This window comes from Anguilla anguilla, chromosome 8 (assembly GCF_013347855.1).
Source record: "Anguilla anguilla isolate fAngAng1 chromosome 8, fAngAng1.pri, whole genome shotgun sequence".
Lineage (NCBI taxonomy): Eukaryota > Metazoa > Chordata > Actinopteri > Anguilliformes > Anguillidae > Anguilla > Anguilla anguilla.
Window position 1 is genome coordinate 36827838 of NC_049208.1, and position 20589 is coordinate 36848426.

At 40.5% G+C, this 20589-nt stretch overlaps 1 protein-coding gene across 2 annotated transcripts; it reads left to right on the top strand.

Annotated features, from left to right (window-relative positions):
• Window positions 1-1723: 1723 nt before the first annotated feature.
• adnp2b (ADNP homeobox 2b) lies at window positions 1724-19212 on the top strand. Of its 2 annotated transcripts, XM_035430342.1 has the most exons (4): window positions 1724-1991; window positions 5566-5683; window positions 6439-6528; window positions 13368-19212. In XM_035430342.1, exons 2-4 carry the CDS (start codon window positions 5576-5578, stop codon window positions 16278-16280), a joined length of 3111 nt encoding a protein of 1036 aa, XP_035286233.1. In that variant the 5' UTR covers window positions 1724-1991; window positions 5566-5575; the 3' UTR covers window positions 16281-19212. The 2 variants fall into 2 exon arrangements, with proteins under 2 accessions (XP_035286233.1, XP_035286234.1); XM_035430343.1 differs by lacking the exon at window positions 1724-1991 and having other exon boundaries at window positions 5653-5683; window positions 6439-6527; window positions 13366-19212.
• Window positions 19213-20589: the final 1377 nt, after the last annotated feature.

The window sequence follows — 20589 nt, forward strand, 5'->3', positions numbered from 1 at the left end:
TCAGAACAGCTTGAATTGTTCATAGCATGCATTCAATGAGGTACTGGAAAGATTGCTTAGGGATTTTTGGCCATGCTGACTTGATAGCATCACAGTTCCAGCAGATTTTCGGGCCACACATTCTTGTTGAAAACTTTGTTCCCGCTCATCCCAAAGGTGCTCCATTAGATTGAGATCTGGGGACTCTGCAGGCTATTGGAGTAAACTGAAGTCACTGACATGCTCTTGGAACCAACTTGAAATGATGGATGCCCTGGGACTTTGCACATTATCCTGCTGGAAGTATCCATTAAAAAATGGTAGACTGTGCCCTTAAATGGATGCACATAGTCAACAACAATGCTTAGGTATGCTATGGCATTCGAATGATGCTCAATCGGTATTAAGGGGCCTAATGTGTGCCAAGACAACAAGCCCCACACCATTAGTCCACCACCACCAGCCCACACCATTGAGATGAGGCAGGACGGATCCATGGATTAATTCCATTTACGCCAAATTCTGACCCTACAATCTGCATGTAACAGCAGAAGTCAAGAGTTGTCGAACCATGTGATGGGTTTCCAATCTTAAATCATCCAGGGTTTCCAATCTTAAATCATCCAGTTTTGGCAATCATGTGCCCAGTGCAGCCTCATCTTCCTGTTCTTAGCTGACCAGAGTGGAACCCAGTATGGTCTGCTGTAGCCATCAGCTTCAATGTTTGACACATTGTGCATTCAGACATACCCTTCTGCAAATCACAGTTGTAAAAAGCTGATATGAGCATTTATGGCCTTTCTGTTAGCTCGAACAAGTTTTCAAGAAGCCGTTTTCACTGAAAGAACTGCCACACATTCAGCATTCTCTGAATGAAAATCCCAGAAAAGAAGTGGTTTCTGAGAAGCTCAAACCACTACGTCAAGCACCAACAATCATACCATGGTCAAAGTTGCTTAGATGTTGCTCTTGTCCATTCTAATGTTCGGTGAAACGACAAGTAAACCTTCCCACCATGTCTGCATGCTTTCAGTTTGAGTTGAGTTGAGTTTCAGCCGTATGATTCGCTGTTTGTAGGAGCAGGCTATTTGTGTTAACGAGCAGGTGTACCCAATAAAGTGGCCTCTGATCATATAATTTATCCCGATCTTAACACGATAATCGTAAATTATTTTTTAAATAATCTGTTTATGCAATACAATGATGGTGGTTATTGTATTTATTGACACTCGCAATTATTATGTACCAAGTATTTCCAGAGCACCAGTTATTGTATATCAATTAATTTTCCCCTCCAAGAGATTCCAACTTCTCAACCAGTAGCTATTTCAGTACCCCCCCTCCCCCCACCTTGGTTTTCCACATGAGGTTTGAGAGAGAACCACCATTGGTTGATGAGGAATAGCAAGATATGACGTCACTACAACGTTCCTTATGGCCCTCCCACTTGGAACATTACCAAGCAGCTGATTCATTGCTTCAGTTACACAACATGGCATCCCATAGTTCTCCTAAGACACGCCCATCACCTGGTTTCAGATCATCTTCACCAGTGTAGACACTGACACCGATTAACAATTAAATTATGAAGTCCATCCAATGTGAAGTGTGCCGAATTTGGTTGTGTAATGAACTTCGAATGTAATGGATGTAACATTTTCAAGGTTGTTCAGTGTTAGTGTTACCTTTATGTGATTGGTCAGCCTTTCAGTATGCAAATTAAAATCAAACGTCATTTCCTGGTTATCGCAAGCGCCATTTTTCCTTTCTGGAAGAGGGTGATGCAGCACAATAAAAATCGGTGCTACTTAAGATAAATGTTCCCATTGTTCAAGTACTATTATTATTGGCGACGACTTGCAGTTCGGACGAGCACGAGGGCTCATCTTTTAGTTTAAGTGCAGCTGTTTGCACCCGTATTGCGGTGACACCAGTGGAGCGGCGCTCACGGATTGGTGAAAGTAGACTGACACAGAAAGCGAGAGCTCCCTCCTCAAGCTAGACGCAAAAAGGTATCGTCGCTAGCTAGCTATCTTGTTAAGCACGAGGCACAACAGATTATGATGGCGAACCACATCTAACCTGCATAGTCAGCTAGCTACCCCTGTTAGGCTACCACAAACAGTCGACAGCTAGCATGCCATCTAGCTGGATAACTCGTTGCCTTGTCAACTAGTTACCAAAGTCAGGTTATAAATATTAGGTGCTTAATATTTGTAATAGCTAGCTTGCGACTTATCTAGGCAGTTGTCTGCAAGTGACAATGTTGGCAAGCAGACGGGGTAACGTTAGCTGGCAAATTCGTGTTCTGCATTGCACATTTTGCATTGTTGTATTAGCTAGTTCGTTGGCTACTAACCACTCACGGGACTAGCTTAGTTAGCTAACATTAGAATGCCGCGGCTTTGTAGTGGGAGTGATAATAACGAATAGTCTAGCGCTTGCTAGCTGCATTGTTCTTGGTGATTGAAAATTCAATTGCTACCTGAATTAACGCGGTAGTACCTTGCAAGATAGAATGATTAAAACGTGCTTCTTATAAGCTCAGTCCATGAATTATGACCATATTCGCATGCCAGGTAATGTCAGGTAGTGGAAAGCAGAGCCGATGTCAAGTTATGGAGATGCTACTTGCTATATTCGGGCATTGTTAACCAAGTTTTGAACCCACTCTTGTTTTGGGTGTTTGTTAGCTAGCTCGTTAACGTTCTACTTGCCTTGCACTTGTTTGCTGTATTTTCAGTTTTTTCTCCATTCCTGTTCATTTTGTATTAAAGGTCAAGTAAGTTGGATAAGTTGACTAGTTGTTTAGACATCTAATTGAGCATTTATTTGGAAAATGATACAGCGTCAGGTGTTGAAGCTGCACAGCACACTTATTTTGTAACGTCACGCCCATTACTGCAGGGCGTAATACGAAAAAAAAACAAAAAAAAAAAACATAGCCGAACAAAGGCATTTGATAGATGTAGCTAGCTGCAAAATTGCATATTATCTTACAGCTACTTATATTAATTATATATTAGCAGAGATTAACAAATGGAATTTTATTTTCTACTCCGCATTAATTAGGTGATACATTTTATTTGTCATTTAAATTATTTCACGATGTAACTAACAATGTATAGTTGTCTGAAATATGTATGAACTACATTTGATAATTGTTCAGTGTGCTCTGAGTTTTGAAGTGACGTAAATCTAAGTGGAAATTATATAACTATAATGGAAGACTCATGCTGCCACAATAGTAACAAATGTTTGTAATAAACTCCGTCCTGTACATTCAAATTTTGAACATACTGTTTTACCAACTTGGCTGAATGGGGAGTAGTCATGACGAGTGCTGTGTAGATTGTAATGAAAATCACAAAAACTTATTAAGTCTTTATCTTGAGTGAGTTATAGTTATTTTTGTGTTGACATTTATGTATTGTTGGTATTTTAGAGTTATATGACTTTTTATTTTTGTTTTGGACAGGTATTGAAAATAGCCAATTGGCTTCTCTACCATATAAATAGTAGTAAGTCAGTATCAAATCTAATGAAACATTGTGCTAGAATGAGAAAAGTGCGACAGTCACGTCATCTGTCTCCCTTCAGATATATTTACTTGCCATTTAATTATTCTTACCTCCAATAATCTGTTGGAATAAATTAGTTTCACAGGTATGATTGGCAAATTAATTGTAAAGTATTTGAATCCAAACCACAAGCCATGTCACTTATGTACTTTAAAACTTAGAATCATGTTGTTTTTAGCACATTGTCAGAACTTTTGGGGGCTTCCTATGGTATTAATTCCTGTCATGTCCTTGTCATGGCATTTTCATTGTTACCCATAATGTGACCATTTTATTCATACATGTGCCTTGTCCTATTCAAAACTGAATTGAATTTGGTAATTAACACGTTCTTGTATATGCATCTCAATGGGTATCCCAGCAAACTGTAATAATAGAATAATAATAACGAACAAAGGGTTTTGATGAAGTAGCTAATCTGTTTTTCTTCTGGAGAATTTGAACGGTATGCTGTGAATTTGGATAAGGTAAACATCCCATACCAATCCTGATGATATTTTTGACACTCAAGGAAATTTGACATGCGTGTGCATGATTCATTAGGTCCTGATTCATTGGTTCGGGAACTGCATAGAGTATGAAGTTTTCTAAATCTGTTGATAGGAACATTGGTTGACAAATGCATATACTTTGCATTCCAATTTGATGTCATATTAAAAAAAAAAAAAAATTAAAATCAGTGGGTTTTAAAGGTTCTATATACGTTTCCCTCAAGATTTGTGAAGTTCAGTCAGTCATACTGTATGACCAGTTTTGGTATGGCTAAAATGTGACATTCTTTCTATTTGTAAATATTCTGAGATCCGTTGTGTTTCAAGTGAAGACTTTACTAGCTTGCAGCATCTGTCATCTGAGTAGTGATGGGGAAGAAACTGTTACCAAATGGAAGGTTGTGAGATGTAGGACTAGGCCCTGCTGCCTTCTTCCCATCTGGCAGAGCATTAGACAGTATGTGATTGGTTGCTATTTATCCAATCAGATGATGCCATCTGGATATATTGCCTAGCAATTGGTAATGGGGTGCTTGAAGGTGTGATTTTTTTCTCTCTACCAATGTAAGCAAATTGAATAGAAAGTCCTCTTGGAGTCGTAAGCTCTAGTTGTGTTGCATAAACTGCAAATTAGGTTTCCGTTTAGACCGCCAAGTCAGTCATATCTGTTATGTTTAGTTTGGGAGTATAGATTCAGTTATTCAACAAGTTCAGCTTAACTCCAACTTGATAAGACCACTAATCAAATCAAACAAAATTAATGATTTTATTAATGAGTATATTGTAAATAGCTGCTGTAGGTTCATTCAATACAAGGTAAACAAGTTTTTCAGTTATACGTGCATTAAAATGAGAAATGATACTTATTTGTTATTGTTATCATGAGTTGGTGTGTGCTGTATGCACTGAACCAATTTCAACATGAAATGTGAGATGTAAGGACGTATGCCAAACCTCTTTCAGGATATAATGCCATGACAGTATTATTTTGGTTGATTCATAGCTGGTAAATTGTCATTTTTTTCCTGGGGACATTGAACTTGTTAAGCAAATGTTATACTTAAATATTTTATAAGTTGAGGCATTATTCCCTGTCATCAGAAGTGTGATCTGAATAGTTTAATTTTGCTGTCATACTGCATTAAACATTGTTGCATCGTCAAGTTAAATGTTAGCTCATGGACTCAAAGAAGAACGTTGTAGGTCTTCAGTCTTTCACTTTGAATTGAGAGGGTCTGGAACAACAGTGAGATTTTCAAGAAGTCCATCTAAATGTGGAGAATAGATACTGCTGGTAAAGGTTCATTGTTAAAAGTTCCCCTATGGACTGAAGATAAAGTAGAAAAGTTGCTAGGCCATTTTGCAGACCTTGGTCATGAGCACCAAGGGTCTAAGCTGAGTTGAATTCTGCATTAAAAGTAGGCTATTTAAGGAATGAAGTTTTAAGCTGAAAATGAAATGGGGAAGAGAAAAAACATATGGATGAACTCAATAAATGTTAACGCTTCTTCCAGGGAAGACACGATGTATCAGCTTCCCGTTGGAAATTTGGACAGAATCAGACGATCAAGGAAGAAAGTAAAAAGTATTTTGTCAGAAATTGGACTTGAGAATTGTAAAGATTTGCTTGGGGTAAGTGTTTATTTTTTCCCAAATTCTGCCGAGTTAGTACTGAGATTTTCGTTATAATTGACTTATTGAGCCATAGATGATGCACGGTGAAAAATTAAGGTAACATTCTTACTTAAGTGAAGCGCTGGTTGATTCATATTAGCCTTTTACCCATTTGCCTTTACCTAGTACTATACTAGTGTGTTCTCTTGATACTTTCCAAATGTAGCCTTCATTGAACAAAAATGAGGGCTCAGCGTGCAAGGGGAGGGGCCATGTAGCCCAGCTATATTTGATGTGCAATACTAACAGTGATGTAAGAACTAACCAATCACAGAGCAGGAGGTTGTGGAGCACTTGCTCAGGCATGTGAGATGGTGCAGAGCTTTTTCAAGGGAGCAGTTTTATTAAAGGAACAGCACATGGAGGGGGCGGGATGGTTATATAACAGTCAGTGACAACTTTGTTGCTTCTGTGTGGGGACTGATGGTATTTATTAAGCCTTGAGTTTTTTTTTTTGTTTTTTTTTGACAACTTAATGTAATGATTTTGCAGATGTTTTATAGCCTTGGGAAAGTAGATTTAGTCCTTACTTCCATGTAGATAGCTTTGCAATTTGCATTCGGCAAGAGGGAGGTGGCATTGTTCTTCACTAATTTTGTCTTGGATACATTTGTCTGTGATTAATGTGCAGGGTCATTTGAGAAGTTTTAAGATTCATGCAGTTCTTGAAGTGAGAAACACTAGTTTACTTAAGCTTTTCCCCCTTCTCTCAGGATCTAGAAAGCTTTGATGCTGGTGAAAAAACGTTTCATAATACAGACTGGACAGATCTCACTGAAGGCCATGGGAAAAGGAGAAAAAAGGTATGCATGAATACATTAAAAAAAAACCTAATTTCACCAAGGACAGGGATATAACTGTGTAACACCTTTATCAAGTATCTGCAACTTTCCAGGTCTTTTTTTCCCCCCAGCATGCTTTGCGCTCTTTCATCGGCAGTTATTTCTGTGCTAAACCCACGATGAGACAAATGAATCCATTGCGATGATAAAGACCTTTTGGAAAACAGCCTGAACAAAATGAACCAGTGAATAACCTGATTAAATAACCACTGTCTTCTTAAAGGAATGATGGGATGATGAAGGATCATGGGAATTTAGTCGACTATCTACAGTAATTAATTTGTTTGCATTTATTGGAGATGCTGTGGAAAAATGTCAAAGCGCAGACATACTTGTATGTCAATTGTGTTAAAGCAGGACTAGTATTATTAACAGAAATGGAAAACATGACTGACTAGCTGGTTGGGTATCTAACTGGGTAACTGATCCTGGTCATGTCAAGCATCAGGGAAGTCTCACTGCCCCAGAGTTGGCTGGAAAAACTGTTAGCTAAAGCTAATATTGGCTATAATTTATTAAAATCTTTCATATAAAATACTTAAAATGGGTTACTTTAAAATGGTAGTATCAGCAGGGAATAACCCATACTGGCTTATAAACTCCTTAAATGGTGGTTTCCTCAAGGAAGGTGAATGATTTTAATCATAATTATTTAAACACAAGCAAATCTATTTGGTTAACTTATATGGTCCAAATAATGATGATCCACACTGAGTTCATTTCCAAAAATATAAAGGCTTCACAATTTATTATTTTACAAGTAATTGTCAAATAATGGTTGGAGATATTAATATGGTACAAAATACTGCAGTAGATCACAAATCTATAACTCAATCATCACCCCCATGCTTCTACAGAAATTACATAAATAATGGACACAATGGACCTGATTGATATTTGGAGATTAAAAAAGCAAAATCAGAGAGGTATACATGGAGAAGACAGAATATGGCATTAGATATATTATTTCCTTATTTCATTTTCGTAGATATCAAAAACAAAAAATGTTTTAATTGAAGACAAAATCCAATCATCAGCTTATATCTTCATTTAGGAATGACTGAATATCCAAGGTCGACAATACTGGAAATTCAATCAAAAATTGCTGGAGGACCAGAAGTTTGTAGAAAGAAGAAAGGAGGCTCTTATTGTTTGGGACAGCTTTAAATGTGTTTTTAGAGGCCACTCTGTTCAATTGGGGTGGCAGGTATGCCATTCGGCAAGTTACGGCTTGGTAGGGCATATCTATACAGCACCAAGAGTTTGGCACTTTTCAGGGTTTCCTGCAGAAATAACCACAATGACCACAGACTCTCTACCTTTAAAAACTGCTGCACCTTCCGACCTCATGTCAACAGGCAGAGTTCAGATAGAACATCACAATAAAACCCCAAACTCTGGTTATTTAGAGTTGTCTCATTTTTCTTGCCTATTTCATTATCGTAAACGCTCCATTTCTACAATGAATAATTTCCCCTATTGGACATTTAGCTACATCGCCTGCCAATAACATCTGGTCAAAGTAGTCTGATCAAAGTGGCCAACTGCAGGATACTCGGTTACACAGGCAAGATGGACAAGCAGTGCCTGGCCTGAACTGGTAGTGTACCTTATTTCAAATGCACAGCAAATGAGTACAATAAAGAATGTCCTTTTTATTGCAAAGGCAAGTGCCATTGTTTGAATTCTTTTGTGTACAATGCAGCCACTTTTCAGAAAGTTTCGGTTTTGGCATTTTGACTAGTTTAACATTAGCTAGCTTGCTAATTACGGTACCTGCTGTCACTGACTTAGTCGACAGAGTGACTGTAACGTTAGTGAAGACCAATGTCTGTGTTGCAATTCGGTCTGGTAGGTACCAGTTGCATGGCAAGCAGTGCCATAGTGCTACTGGGTTTTGGTACCCAACCCTATTCATGACTCAGACAGCTACATGACTACAAGTCAGGCCCTAAAAGCTCGAGCAACTATTGCAGGCTTCGCCCAGCCAGGGACTTGTTCTGTGGGGCTGCAGCCGGGTACTGTTGGAGTCCTTTTTCAACAATGTTACAGCGATAAAAATGATCGAGCATACCGACATGGTACATGACGGTCTATTTTACCGTTCTTGGCCATTTAAGTGAGTGTTATAGCTTTATTTCCTTATCCAATATTGATATTCAAATTACATCACAATGTTCAGTACGTATGTTTAGGAAAAGTCACAAAGGGGGGAGCCATATGGATTTCATGACTGCAAGTTTATCGATTTTCTTGAAATGGCGCTTCTAGTGTTACTACTTTTTAACTACAGTGCTGTAGCTTCCTTGCAAATGGCATGTTTTAAATAGTAGCTAGGCCTATGGAACACCTACCAACATGCAAACAATTTATAGGTCTATCATGTATACAATAACCCATTAAAAACACTCATCGTAATGAAAATTAAAAATATATATTAAAAATATGACTGTTTCATTTTTATGTAATCGGTGGTAAAGGAAAAAAATGACTGAATCCATGCCTGTGAATGTATGAGTGTTTGTGTGTATGTATATGCATGCCTCTCGATTTAACTATCTTATGGTTCATAAATTTATATGCTTTATCAGTTACAAAAAAAAGTTATCAATTTACAAAAATGCCAAGTTACTCACACATAAAAAGCACTGTCTGTAAGTCATTAATTAAAACTTGCCCAATCTAGCTCTGCTATTGAAAGTATTGATATCAAAATGAGGCCAAGTTGCAACAAACAATATTGGCTATCTGAGCTCACAAATTGAATGAGCTCTAGTCCAAACAACTCTACCCAGTGTTTCCTAAATTATTTAATGTAACTTGGCCCTGTGTTTTTTCATCTTACCATCTGAAGCGAATGTGGCTATTCAAACAATATGGCATTACTAACGCCTAGTGAATAATTTTTCAAAATGTATGAACAGATGGTATTCAAATTTACATGGAATAAAACACCTGATAAAATTATGCGGACATATACCTACAACAACTATATTTTGGGTGGTGTGAAATGATTAAACTTGGAAGCCTTGAATATCTCACTTAAAATCTCCCTTCTCCCCAAATTCCGTTTCAGTCCAAACTGGTTTTCCAGTAGATTACACGAGAGTGTTCAACCCTATGGTTGAAAGTTCCTGAAAGTCAAGCCTTTGCATTTCTGGTTAATTAAGTACATGTTTTCTAATGTCTCTATCTTTCTTAACAATTCAGTTTTTATGCTTCCACAACGGCACAGCCGTGGCCGGAGGCATTATGTTTTTGGGTTGTCCGTCCATCCTTCCGTCTGTCCGTCCATCTGTCCCGATTCTCGTGAACGCGATATCTCAGGAACGCCTTGAGGGAATTTCTTCAAATTTGGCACAAACGTCCACTTGAACTCAAAGATGAACTTTTTAAATTTTGGTGGTCAAAGGTCAAGGTCACTGTGACCTCACAAAACACATTTTTGCCTTGAGGGAATACAAAACATGTTTTTGCCTTGAGGGAATTTCTTCAAATGGCACAAACATCCACTTGGACTCAAGGACTCAACTGATTAGATTTTGGTGGTCAAAGGTCAAAACACCTTTTTGGCCATAACTCAAGAATTCATATGCTAATTATGACAGTGTTTCACACAAATGTCTAATAGGATAAAATGATGAAGTGATGACATTTTATATCCAAACTGGCTACTCATTGGCGGAGGCATACAACCGCAAGGTGGTATTTCTAGTTTTCCCCTGTTGGAGGAATTTTCGCGTTTCGAATCTTGACAGTGACAGTCTAAAGGTCCAGGAAACTGGATTCAAATTGTGGTTATATTCACCAAAAGTGAGAAATTATTATCTTCTTAATATTTCTTCCAAGTTTTTAACCCTGTTATAACCAATTTGTAACAAACTGTAACAAACACTATTAGATTATCGTGACCTGTTCAGCAGACAAGGGCATGGCAGGCATTCATGTTCGTAAGGCACGTCATATGTAAACCATTTCTTATTGCTAGAGTTTATTTGCTAGTCTACAGCCAGTATTTTCATTTGAAACTTGTATCTATGCGTCTCAATAATCTTCAGGAAATAGGAAATGTTCACAATTAGTGATGCTTGAAAGAGGCATCGATGCTAAGCCTAGTAGATGAGCATGCTCTCTTCTCCTCCAGATGCTGCTTTTCATTTGGAAATGGCAAACAAGCCTTCACCCAAGTGTTTGGCCTATCGCAATATCTAGTAAAAATGTCACAGTATGTCCATATCTTGCACTCCTACTTGATTACATCTTTGACAAAGGGAATACCTCTCCAAAGAGAATTCTGGCTATGCACAATATATAATGCAGTATTTGTGTCAATATGGTTAATAAACATGAGTAGTTATGATAAAATAGTTAATAAACCAAAGGTTTTGCTAATTTGTTTGTTTTTTTTTTTTTTTTTTCCTCGGCTTGAATTTCTAACATTGTCCTTCATAATCAGGAAACTTTGAGGCAGAAAATTTAAAGATAAATGTATATTTGTGCTAATATTAATTATAATACTTAATTATAAATCGTAGTGCATTTATTACTTTTTGATCCTCTAAAACCATGGTTACCACAGAATTATTCAGGATTGGTATGATATGAGTCCATGCTGTGACATGCATCATGGCGAGCGACCATAAACGACAGAAACATAATGGGGTATTACTACAGTTTTATATCAACACCACCTTTAGTTAAAATATTATGAGTTAATCAAGGGTTTTCAAAGCAGGCAAACACTGTTTTGGTGTATGTTTACATGCATGTTGGCTGAACCTGAGGAATCATACCAGGGCAGCTTTTCTGAAAAGGATTTGCATGAAAAGGCATATCATGGCTGAAATAACCCACCTCTAATGCAGAATATATCACTTGATTCACTGTTACTGTTTACATGCATACAGAATCTGAACTGCAGTTCGGACGCATCACTTCTAGTGATGTCTTACCCAGCTCCATTGGGAGAATATGTCAGCATGTTCACTCTGAAATATTTTGTTGGTCTTTCTTTTAAAAAGCAGACATCTGTGGCCATCTGGGTAGTAGAGTTATAAGCACTCGCCTACCACCGCAGAGACCCGGGTTCAAGCGGTACTTTCGGCTTGGTCAGATACTCCTATGAACACAATTGGCAGTGTTCACGGGTGGGAAGCCGGTGAGGGTATGAGTCCTGATCGTTGCATTAGCGACTCCTACTGGTTGGTCGGGATCTAGCGTGAACCTCCGCATGCGTTACGCTCTCCCAGTGAAACTCCTCGCTGTCAGGTGAAAAGAAGTAGCTGGCGACTCCACATGTATCGGAGGAGGCATGTGGTAGTCTACACCCTCCCCAGACCAACAGAAGGATAGCGCATCGATCAGGACCGTGATTCACATGGGGAATTGGTATAACGACTAAATTGGGGAGAAGATTTTATCCACAAAATATGTTGAGTCTACAAGGCATTTTGAAAAGCAGAATATGGGCTCTCAAATCTGACGTGAGCAACCTGGAAAAAATATTATGTTTCGTATTGTGAAAGTGTAAGAACTCCAAACAATGTTTACATGAATTGTATATCTTTAGCAAGTAGAATAGTATGGAAATTAATCCCATATCTTCTATTCCAAACATATTTGTAGTATTGGCTTATTCTTAACCCATTGTTCCATGATAGGGATTTACATTATGTATTTTTGTTTGAAAGTTAAAACAATATTTAAGTTATTGGCGTATTAGGGTCTTATGACTGAGTGTCTAGCAGGCATGATTATGAATACACTCTTATGCCTACTTTTTGGGTAATAGTGAATGTTAAAGCTTAAGCCCATCCTTAGTTATGCACACAGCTTTGAATTTGTCCTAATCAGGAGACCTAAGTTTCTTGGAATAAAAACAGCACAATTGGTAGTCGCATAACTTTTTCTAACAAGTTATTTCTCATAGAGGATTCTCAAAACCCATAGAGGAATTAAAAGGGATCACATATTGTTTTTCTCAAAATTCAATATTCTTACACAAAATGTTTATATTAGCTGAAGTCGAGATCAAGGTGGACAATTCCAGTGTGCTGGTGTGTGTGCAATCTTGTTTTAACCAATTACTGTGACAAAATCATCTGATTGGTTGAATACACCAATACTGGTTCATTCATAGATTAGATCACAGTAAAACTTTTCATATAGGGACACAACCACCACCTTAGGCTGTCATTTGGGTTCTTATCGGAAAAAAAATGTAGCTAAAATGTCAGAAGGCGTAAATGTTGGGGCTAATTAAATGATTAGGGCCAGAGGTTTGCAGAAAACTCTGAAACCAATATGGCTCTCATTGCCCACCTCTGGTCTAGATGTTCACAGTAGTGAGGGTTTCCTACATGAAACACCTTGTAGGAGTATGAGATGTCCTCTTGTTGAGAACGTTGTCTGGGCCCCATGACCAAAATGGCACCAGCTGCTGGGAGGATGGAGACCTGTTTCACAGATAAAACGGCATTTATTCTTTTAAGAAGTCAAAGCATAATGGATAGAAGTGGAGGCCGCTTGGATACATGGGTGCCTTGCCCTTACCCCCCCCCCCCCCCGAAAACTGGAATGTGCAGTGTGTGTTTCTCAGGCTTGGACTGTGTGTGGTTGAACTACATGTACTCCATGGATGCATACATCTAAAATGATTAGGCAGAATTAAAATAGGGATACAGCAATGTACAAATATAAATTCTGCTTTAATCAGTCCAATACACATTTTAGCTGTGGTCAAATTGTGATCAATGTCACATCTGACAATCACTCATTACTGCCTGTCTTTCTCTTTTCAGTGGAGATACCGCACACAGTCTTTGTGCTGCAGCCTGTGCAAGTTTTCAGCACGGTCCTGGCACGCCTACAAAGGCCATGTCCTGAGGTGTCATGAGGAGGAGCAGGATCTGGGATTGCTGTCTGTTTGTTCCTGCTGCCCGTTCATCGCTCACCCAAGGGTCATTTCTAGACACTTCAGAATTTTCCATGCTGGGCTTTCTAAGACCCCGGCGTTCACTGCTCCGCCCCTCACGTCCCAGTCTCCGGTTGGACCGTTACCCACTGCCGCCAGCACCACGGAGAGGTACTCCTGTCGGAAATGCTCCTACCATGACACGCTGCTGTACTGCATGAAGAAACATGTCTTGGTGAGCCACTACGTATCCCTGCTGAACCATTACTTTGGGCAGCGGGCGGACATTGACCAACGGGCCAAGGGGCAAAACTCGTTCAAGTTCTACTGCAAGATGTGCTTCCTTGCGGCAGAGAGCTCCGAGCATTTGCTCTACCACATACTGTCCTCCGACAAGCACAAGGAGGTGGACATACACATCAACGCCTTGATATATGAACACAGCAAGGTCGCCAAGAAGTACCTTCCCAATCTGGCGCCCAAGACCATGCAGCTGCACATTTATAACAGTCAGTTGATTTCCAGGAATGGCGACCAGCAGCCAGGGAAAACGTTGCCTCTGCTGCGGCCTGACGCAGGTCCAGCGCCGGGAGGCCCCATGTTTGGGACAGTGCTGCACGGAACCCCACACAACCCAGCCTCTGTGGTGTGTACCTCGGGGTCGAGCCAGACCTTCCTGCCAGCACAGGCCTCCGCTCTGGTGCAGCTAGCCAGCGCAGAGGCCAAGGGCCTGCTGAGGCCTGGCTCAGCAGCGGCAGCCCTGCACAACACGCAGCCCCCCAGGGGGATCCCAGCCACTTTGCCCACTTCGGGGGGCTTAGCCACACCAATGATTCAGGCCCCGACGGGCACGGCCCTGGCTAACGTCTCTCACAGCGCTCCAAAACTGCTGCCGATCGCTGCAGGACTACCCGCGCAGTCGCAGCACCAGCCCCATTCGCAGCCCCACTCGCAGTCTTCGCACCAGCCCCATGCGCTTCCGCAGCACCAGCACCAGCCCCATTTGCAGCAACAGCTGCAGCAGCAGCAGCAACCCCAGCAGCCACGACAGGTCTTCTTGCCGCCTGGTGTTCAGGTCCAGGGCAGTTTGGGTCTGCGGGGACCAACTCCTCAGCCCCTCCTCCTAAACCCGAGGCTCCCTCTGAGCCAACCTGCCCCCCGTGGCACCATGCTGACCTCACAATCTCTTCTTAGTCACCTGATTCCCACAGGAAACAAGGTCAACGGCCTGCCAACTTATACCCTGGCACCCCTTCCAGTCCCAATGCCAGTCCAAGCCAACAGTGCCCCAGTGGTCAGTAAAGGACCTGTACCTGCAGCCCAGGTCAATAGCGCTGCTTTAACGCAGCCTAGCAAGCCAACTGGCAGCTCTGACTCGGACCCTCCCGCGGCTTCCAAACAAGCCAAAAAGTGGATAACCTGCCCTGTGTGTAATGAGCTCTTTCCTTCCGATGTGTACCAGGTACACACGGAGGTGGCTCACAAAGTGCCCGCCAAACCCGCCAGGCTGAAGGGGCTGGCAGCCAGGGCGCCATTCCTAAAGAAGATGCCAGATAAAACTGTTAAATGCCTGATGTGCAAGGTTCTGCTGTCAGAAAAGGGACTTTTTGAGCACCTGCTGCATGGCTTGAACTGCTTGTATTGTTCTGGAATTTTCTACTCAATCAAACAGCTCATGGAGCACACAAGCCTTGAGCACAGTCCTTTGCAGAAGGCCAACTGTGACTTCATGAGACGGGAGTATCGGCTGTACTCCGACGATTATGGCAATCTCTTATTCCCGTACTTCGATATAAACACAACAGTCTCTAAAGACCTAATTGGAGACAAGGAGGTTAACTTCGCTCTGGTCACTAGCTCTCTGGATCTGATCTTCTTGAAGATGTTTCCAGGCTCCACCGAGCCAGTGTCCAGGCCATCCATAACTAAGACTGGCATCACTATCTGCCCCTTCTGTCCCGAGAAACTCCACGGTGTGGAGAGTTACAATATGCACCTGAAGGCTAAGCATTTCATCATACCCACCATCCACGCCGTCTTAAAGACCCCGGCGTTCAAGTGTGTGTACTGCAGTGGAGTGTACACGGGAAAGACCACGCCCAAAGCCATCTCCATCCACATGCAGCGCTGCCGGTGCGCACCCAAGACCACCAAAGACGCTGAGAGGCCGATAAACTCAGACGCCAACGGCCAGTCGGCACCCGCTGTGAACAGAGCCGCCGAGCAGAGACCGCCCCTTCCTCGCCCTGCCCGACAGGCTCCCGCCCCAGCGCCCGCCCCCGCCCCCGCCCCCGCCCCCGCCCCCAAGACCCCCAAGGATGACGCTGAGCTGCGGAGCAAAATGAGGCTGGAGGCGGCCCTGCGGGAGGCGGTGGAGGCCAACAAGAGGGAAAGGGAGGCCAGGTCTGCCCCAGTGGGAAAGCGAAGGAAGGTGGAGGCGCCGAAGAGCGCCGCCCATCCCGCCGTCCCGACCGAGGCGCAGCAGGACCCGCCGGTGGCCCTCGCGTTGGACCCCACGGGGATGGAGATGCGCTCCTTCGATGAACGGAGGGAGTTCATCGCCAAGTACTTCCACAGGAAGCCCTACCTGACCAAGAAGGAGTGTGAAATACTAGCCAACCGCCTCTGGCTTAACAAGATTGACGTGGCGTGCAACTTCGCCAACAAGCGCAACAAGTGTCTGAGAGCTATCCACAAAAACAGAACTGCGGTACTACTGGGCTTCAACATGGCTGAGCTGAAGAAGGTTAAGCATGACCTTTTCATTCCTGAACCTGCATCGGAAAAAACAGCTGCTTAAATGGTTCGAGTACAAATAATTTAAGAAAAACATGCCCAGTGTATACTTTTTTTTTTTTTTTTTTGGTACTTTGTGTACAGCAGTCCAGCAACATTTTGCAGGTCTGAGTGTGTGAACTACTGACTACAAAACTGTCAAGAAGCATTGTTGGCTGATGGATCTGAACAAGATTTTGTAGGTTTAACAGCAGTTTTTCTGTACAGATATGTTGTCCTAGTATCTTCTCATGCAGACTGTACTGTTTGGGGAAAAATAACTGTACTTCGAAACAAAAAATGTTAACATTGGTATGTTATATTCATACAATATACGCCTGTAAGTTTTGAACATACAATCTGTTGACCTTGAATTAATTTACTTTTTCAGCAATAACTTTTTTTGAAAATGTCATGTAATTAAGGTTACAGTATGTTGATGATAAAGAACAGTTAATTGCCCTTGAAATTTGTTAGCTGCATCATACTTTAAAAAAGTTCTCAAAGCTTATTTAAGTTTGTATACACCCGCAATTCTCAGTTTGTAGAAATGGGTATTACTCTGTTTTGAGTGTTAGGCCATTTATTTCCACACATTATATTTAATCTGACCATCTGAAGCATAACAACCTTATATATTATTTATGTAAGATAACATTTTGTTTTATAATGTGGGGTTGCCTGATCTTAATATTTAAAGCACAACCATAAGGGCGAGCTGTTACAGATAACTCAAGTTTTTGGTGAACTTGACAAATGTTAATTAATTTAAACTTGTAGATTCTGTGAAAACCTGACTGCGGATTGCACAGTGACACAGGCCTGTGCTTTTGTAGCGATTGTTGTAAAGGGGTAATTCACTTTCTGGAGTTATTGGTATCATTTCAGGTTTATGATATATTTTTGCTTTATCCAGACAGTTCTTGTTTGCGATGAAGGATATTTTAGATTAGGGTGGGACACACACACGCAAACGCACATAAACAAAAACAAAAAAAAACTTTAGCATTTAGTGCTATCAAATGTCATTTAAGTATTATTGACTTGTTTGCATTAATTCCATAAATAGCCCATTTGGATTCATTGATCAGTTTAAAGCTGTTGAAATGTCCTGTGCATCAAAATAAAATTTTTGTTTTCATTTGAATCTGATGTAAAGAGGAATGGCACAGTAGATGGATTAATGTACTGTACATGAGGACCAGAATCCTAGGGAGATGGATGTTTAAAACAATTAGTCAAGAAAGGCTCTTCCATTGTTTCTGGTGGTTTTAAGTTGGCTGATGTTCCTTGGATTACCACGACTTTAGGTCCACACAATGACCCAGCATTAGCCTACAGGCTAACACTTGACAGCAGTGAGGAATACTTCTCTCCTACAATTGGTACCAGTTCTCTTGTTGTATTGTGCTGAATGTAGGGTGTCAAATGGTTACTGGCTTTACGGGCAAGTGCACCAAAGTAATGAATATACTTCAGCTGCAGTGGTGCTGGTGCACGGGTGGTCTAGCAGAAGCTTGACAGAGCTGACAGTTCCATATCGTGTGGAAAAGGTGGAGCTACTTAAGGTTAGACTGTGTAATGGTACATTGTGTGCTTGTGTTGCTGTAAAAGTGTTTGAATTACTCCAGGTTTTCCAACAAAAAAGATGATCACAAGTCATCCTGTTTTTCTGTACTTTCCAAGAATCAGTTTTAACCTCAATTAACAATGACTGTTCTTTTCCTATTGGTTCTGTATTTTTTGACCAAAAATAAGTTTGAGTGCTGCCTATAGATATATGTGCCACAAATCTAAGCCCCTTATTCCAAAATGGCCTTCTTTTTGTTGTGTGTGAATGTTAACTACGATCTTATGCCAGTATTAGAGGGGAAACAGTTTTATGTTGTTACTGTACACTGTTACTGTACATAGCTTAGAAACATAATGAGTCATAATTGATCCAAGTCATTTCCCACATTTTCAATATTGACTTGTCTTTTATATCTCTTGTTTGTACAAACAAAAGTATCTTTAGGTTTTTATACACACATTCTCCAGTGATTATAATTTTATGAAGACCAAATTCAACAGTAAAATCTACAGTGGTGATCAGTCAAAATATATGATTTGATAAGGCTATGAAGCATGGTCCAAAACATCTTTAAGATTACGAATGATGCTTCCCAAGTGCAGTTTGACAGGAACCCACCCATTTTTGAAAACTGTGAATTGTACAGTGCTGCTAGGAGAGGGCTTGCCAACTGCATCCACAAAGGGTGACCTGCAGCTGAAGTGTGTGCTCTCCTCTGATGTAGTTGCATGTGAAGCTAGTGATCACTTAAGGACCACACAGCATACAGGAGAGCTAGTGACTGTCAGAGATGTGCACCTCACACTAATGATGGGTGCTGAGAGGAGGTGGGGGGTTATGCCTTAGCTACCCAGGAAGCCCTGGTCAGTTGAGTGCGCTACGGCAGCAGAGTGAAGCCAGATATGTCCTATAACCGAAAAGTACGAATCCGCTAACGATATGGCCCAGACATTTCGTACTTATGCCTAGTTTATAGAAGTTGGGTATAAGTGATTTGTATAGGGTTATAAATTGTTTTGCGCATAAAAATGTTTTTTCCAATACATTTTTAAATCTTCAAAATATCTACTTTCTCCCACTGACCTACAGCATATAGCGACAGCTCAGAGCTATCTTTGGTCCAGTGACATCAGCAATCAGCCTTGTTCAGCACTACACTAACTGCATTTTGGAATCATCCTCCTCAATCACCCAGGTAGTGAGTTATGTACCATATAATTTTTATGAAATTGTTTTATTTTTGTGACCAGAGTGCCTCTCAAGCGTTCCACATTGCAGTCTGGATGAGTATGACTTCAGGTTTGCTTATTATGGATCCTTTCCGTTATTGTCATTTGAAGCATTGTGTTGCAGTTGTAAAGAATAAATACTGTACTGATTAAAATGTGTGCCAATTGCATTCAATGATACTTTCACCAGCCATATATAAATGCTACTTTGTGCAGTAAATCTGGCCATTTATTTAACTATTAAAAAATCTTACATGGACCAAGATTCTGAAAGAAGTTTCAAATCAAAATACAGTACTCCAGATGTGGTTCTCATTTTATCTGTGGATTAGAAATGGAAGAGATCAAGAATATACTGTAAACTCCATAATGTTTGGGAGAACAACATTTTTTCTCGATTTGTTATTTGTTTTTGTGTTAAAAAGTATTATACGTTTTGGTTTCGTTTAGAAACTGCAGCACTTTTTATATATAGTCCTCCCATTTGGGACATATGCATGTTACAGTGAGTGCTATAATGTTTGGGCTAAAGATTTTAAAAAAAAATTAATTTGGCTCTGTACTCCACAATTTTTTATTTGTAATCAAACAATTCACGTGATTGAAGTGCACATTCTCAGCTTTTATTTATGGCCATATATTTATACATTTGTATCAGAGTGATGGCAAGAGCAAATATGGAGGCCAATAGGAACTGCTCAGGATCCAAAGCACTGCTCTCTCCCTCATCTGTGAAACATGCTGGTGGGGGGTGTTATGGCAGATAAGTTGCTTCTTTATGCTTCAGAATTCATTCTGCTGCTGCTATCATCAGTTACATTATCTATGAAGTCAAGTGAGCCAATACCTGTGGCAGTCATACATGACCAAACCATAACACTCCCACCACCTTCTCAGCCTCATAATATCTTCCTTGAATTTCATTGGCACAACTTTGGTCTTCATGTTCACAAAATTCATAACAGATTCAAAAAGCAAAAAGCCAAGAATCAAGACTAGACACTGAAAGCTCTTATAACTGCACTAAGTAAGCAATTGAGCATAACTGGATAATCACCTGTGAAGTAATTTGTCTATGTATAAAAAGTACTGTCATTTCTATATGGCGAAACCAAAATGTATTTGAAAATATATAATTTAATAAAAATTGAGAATGTGCACTTTGACCACGTGGGAACTGTTTTATCACTAATCAAAAACTGAAATACAGAGCCAAATCAAGAAAAATAAAAAGTATTTGTCCCAAACATTATGGAGTTCAGTGTATGATGGTAAGAACAGACCAGCCCATCATTTGTCTTCTGTCTGGTGAATATCCAGCTCTGCATCAGGCCTGGATTTTTCTCTACGTGACCTAAGTTTCTCCTTACTAATAATCTCCACACAAAAATACAAATATATTCCCCTTAAACTACTACTCCTGCCCTAAAGCACATAATTACTCCTTTCGTAAAATTATCCCATGTGCAGTGCCTCTGTGTCAGGGATTTATAATCACGTTATACCTTTATCATATTTCCTGGGCTTTTATC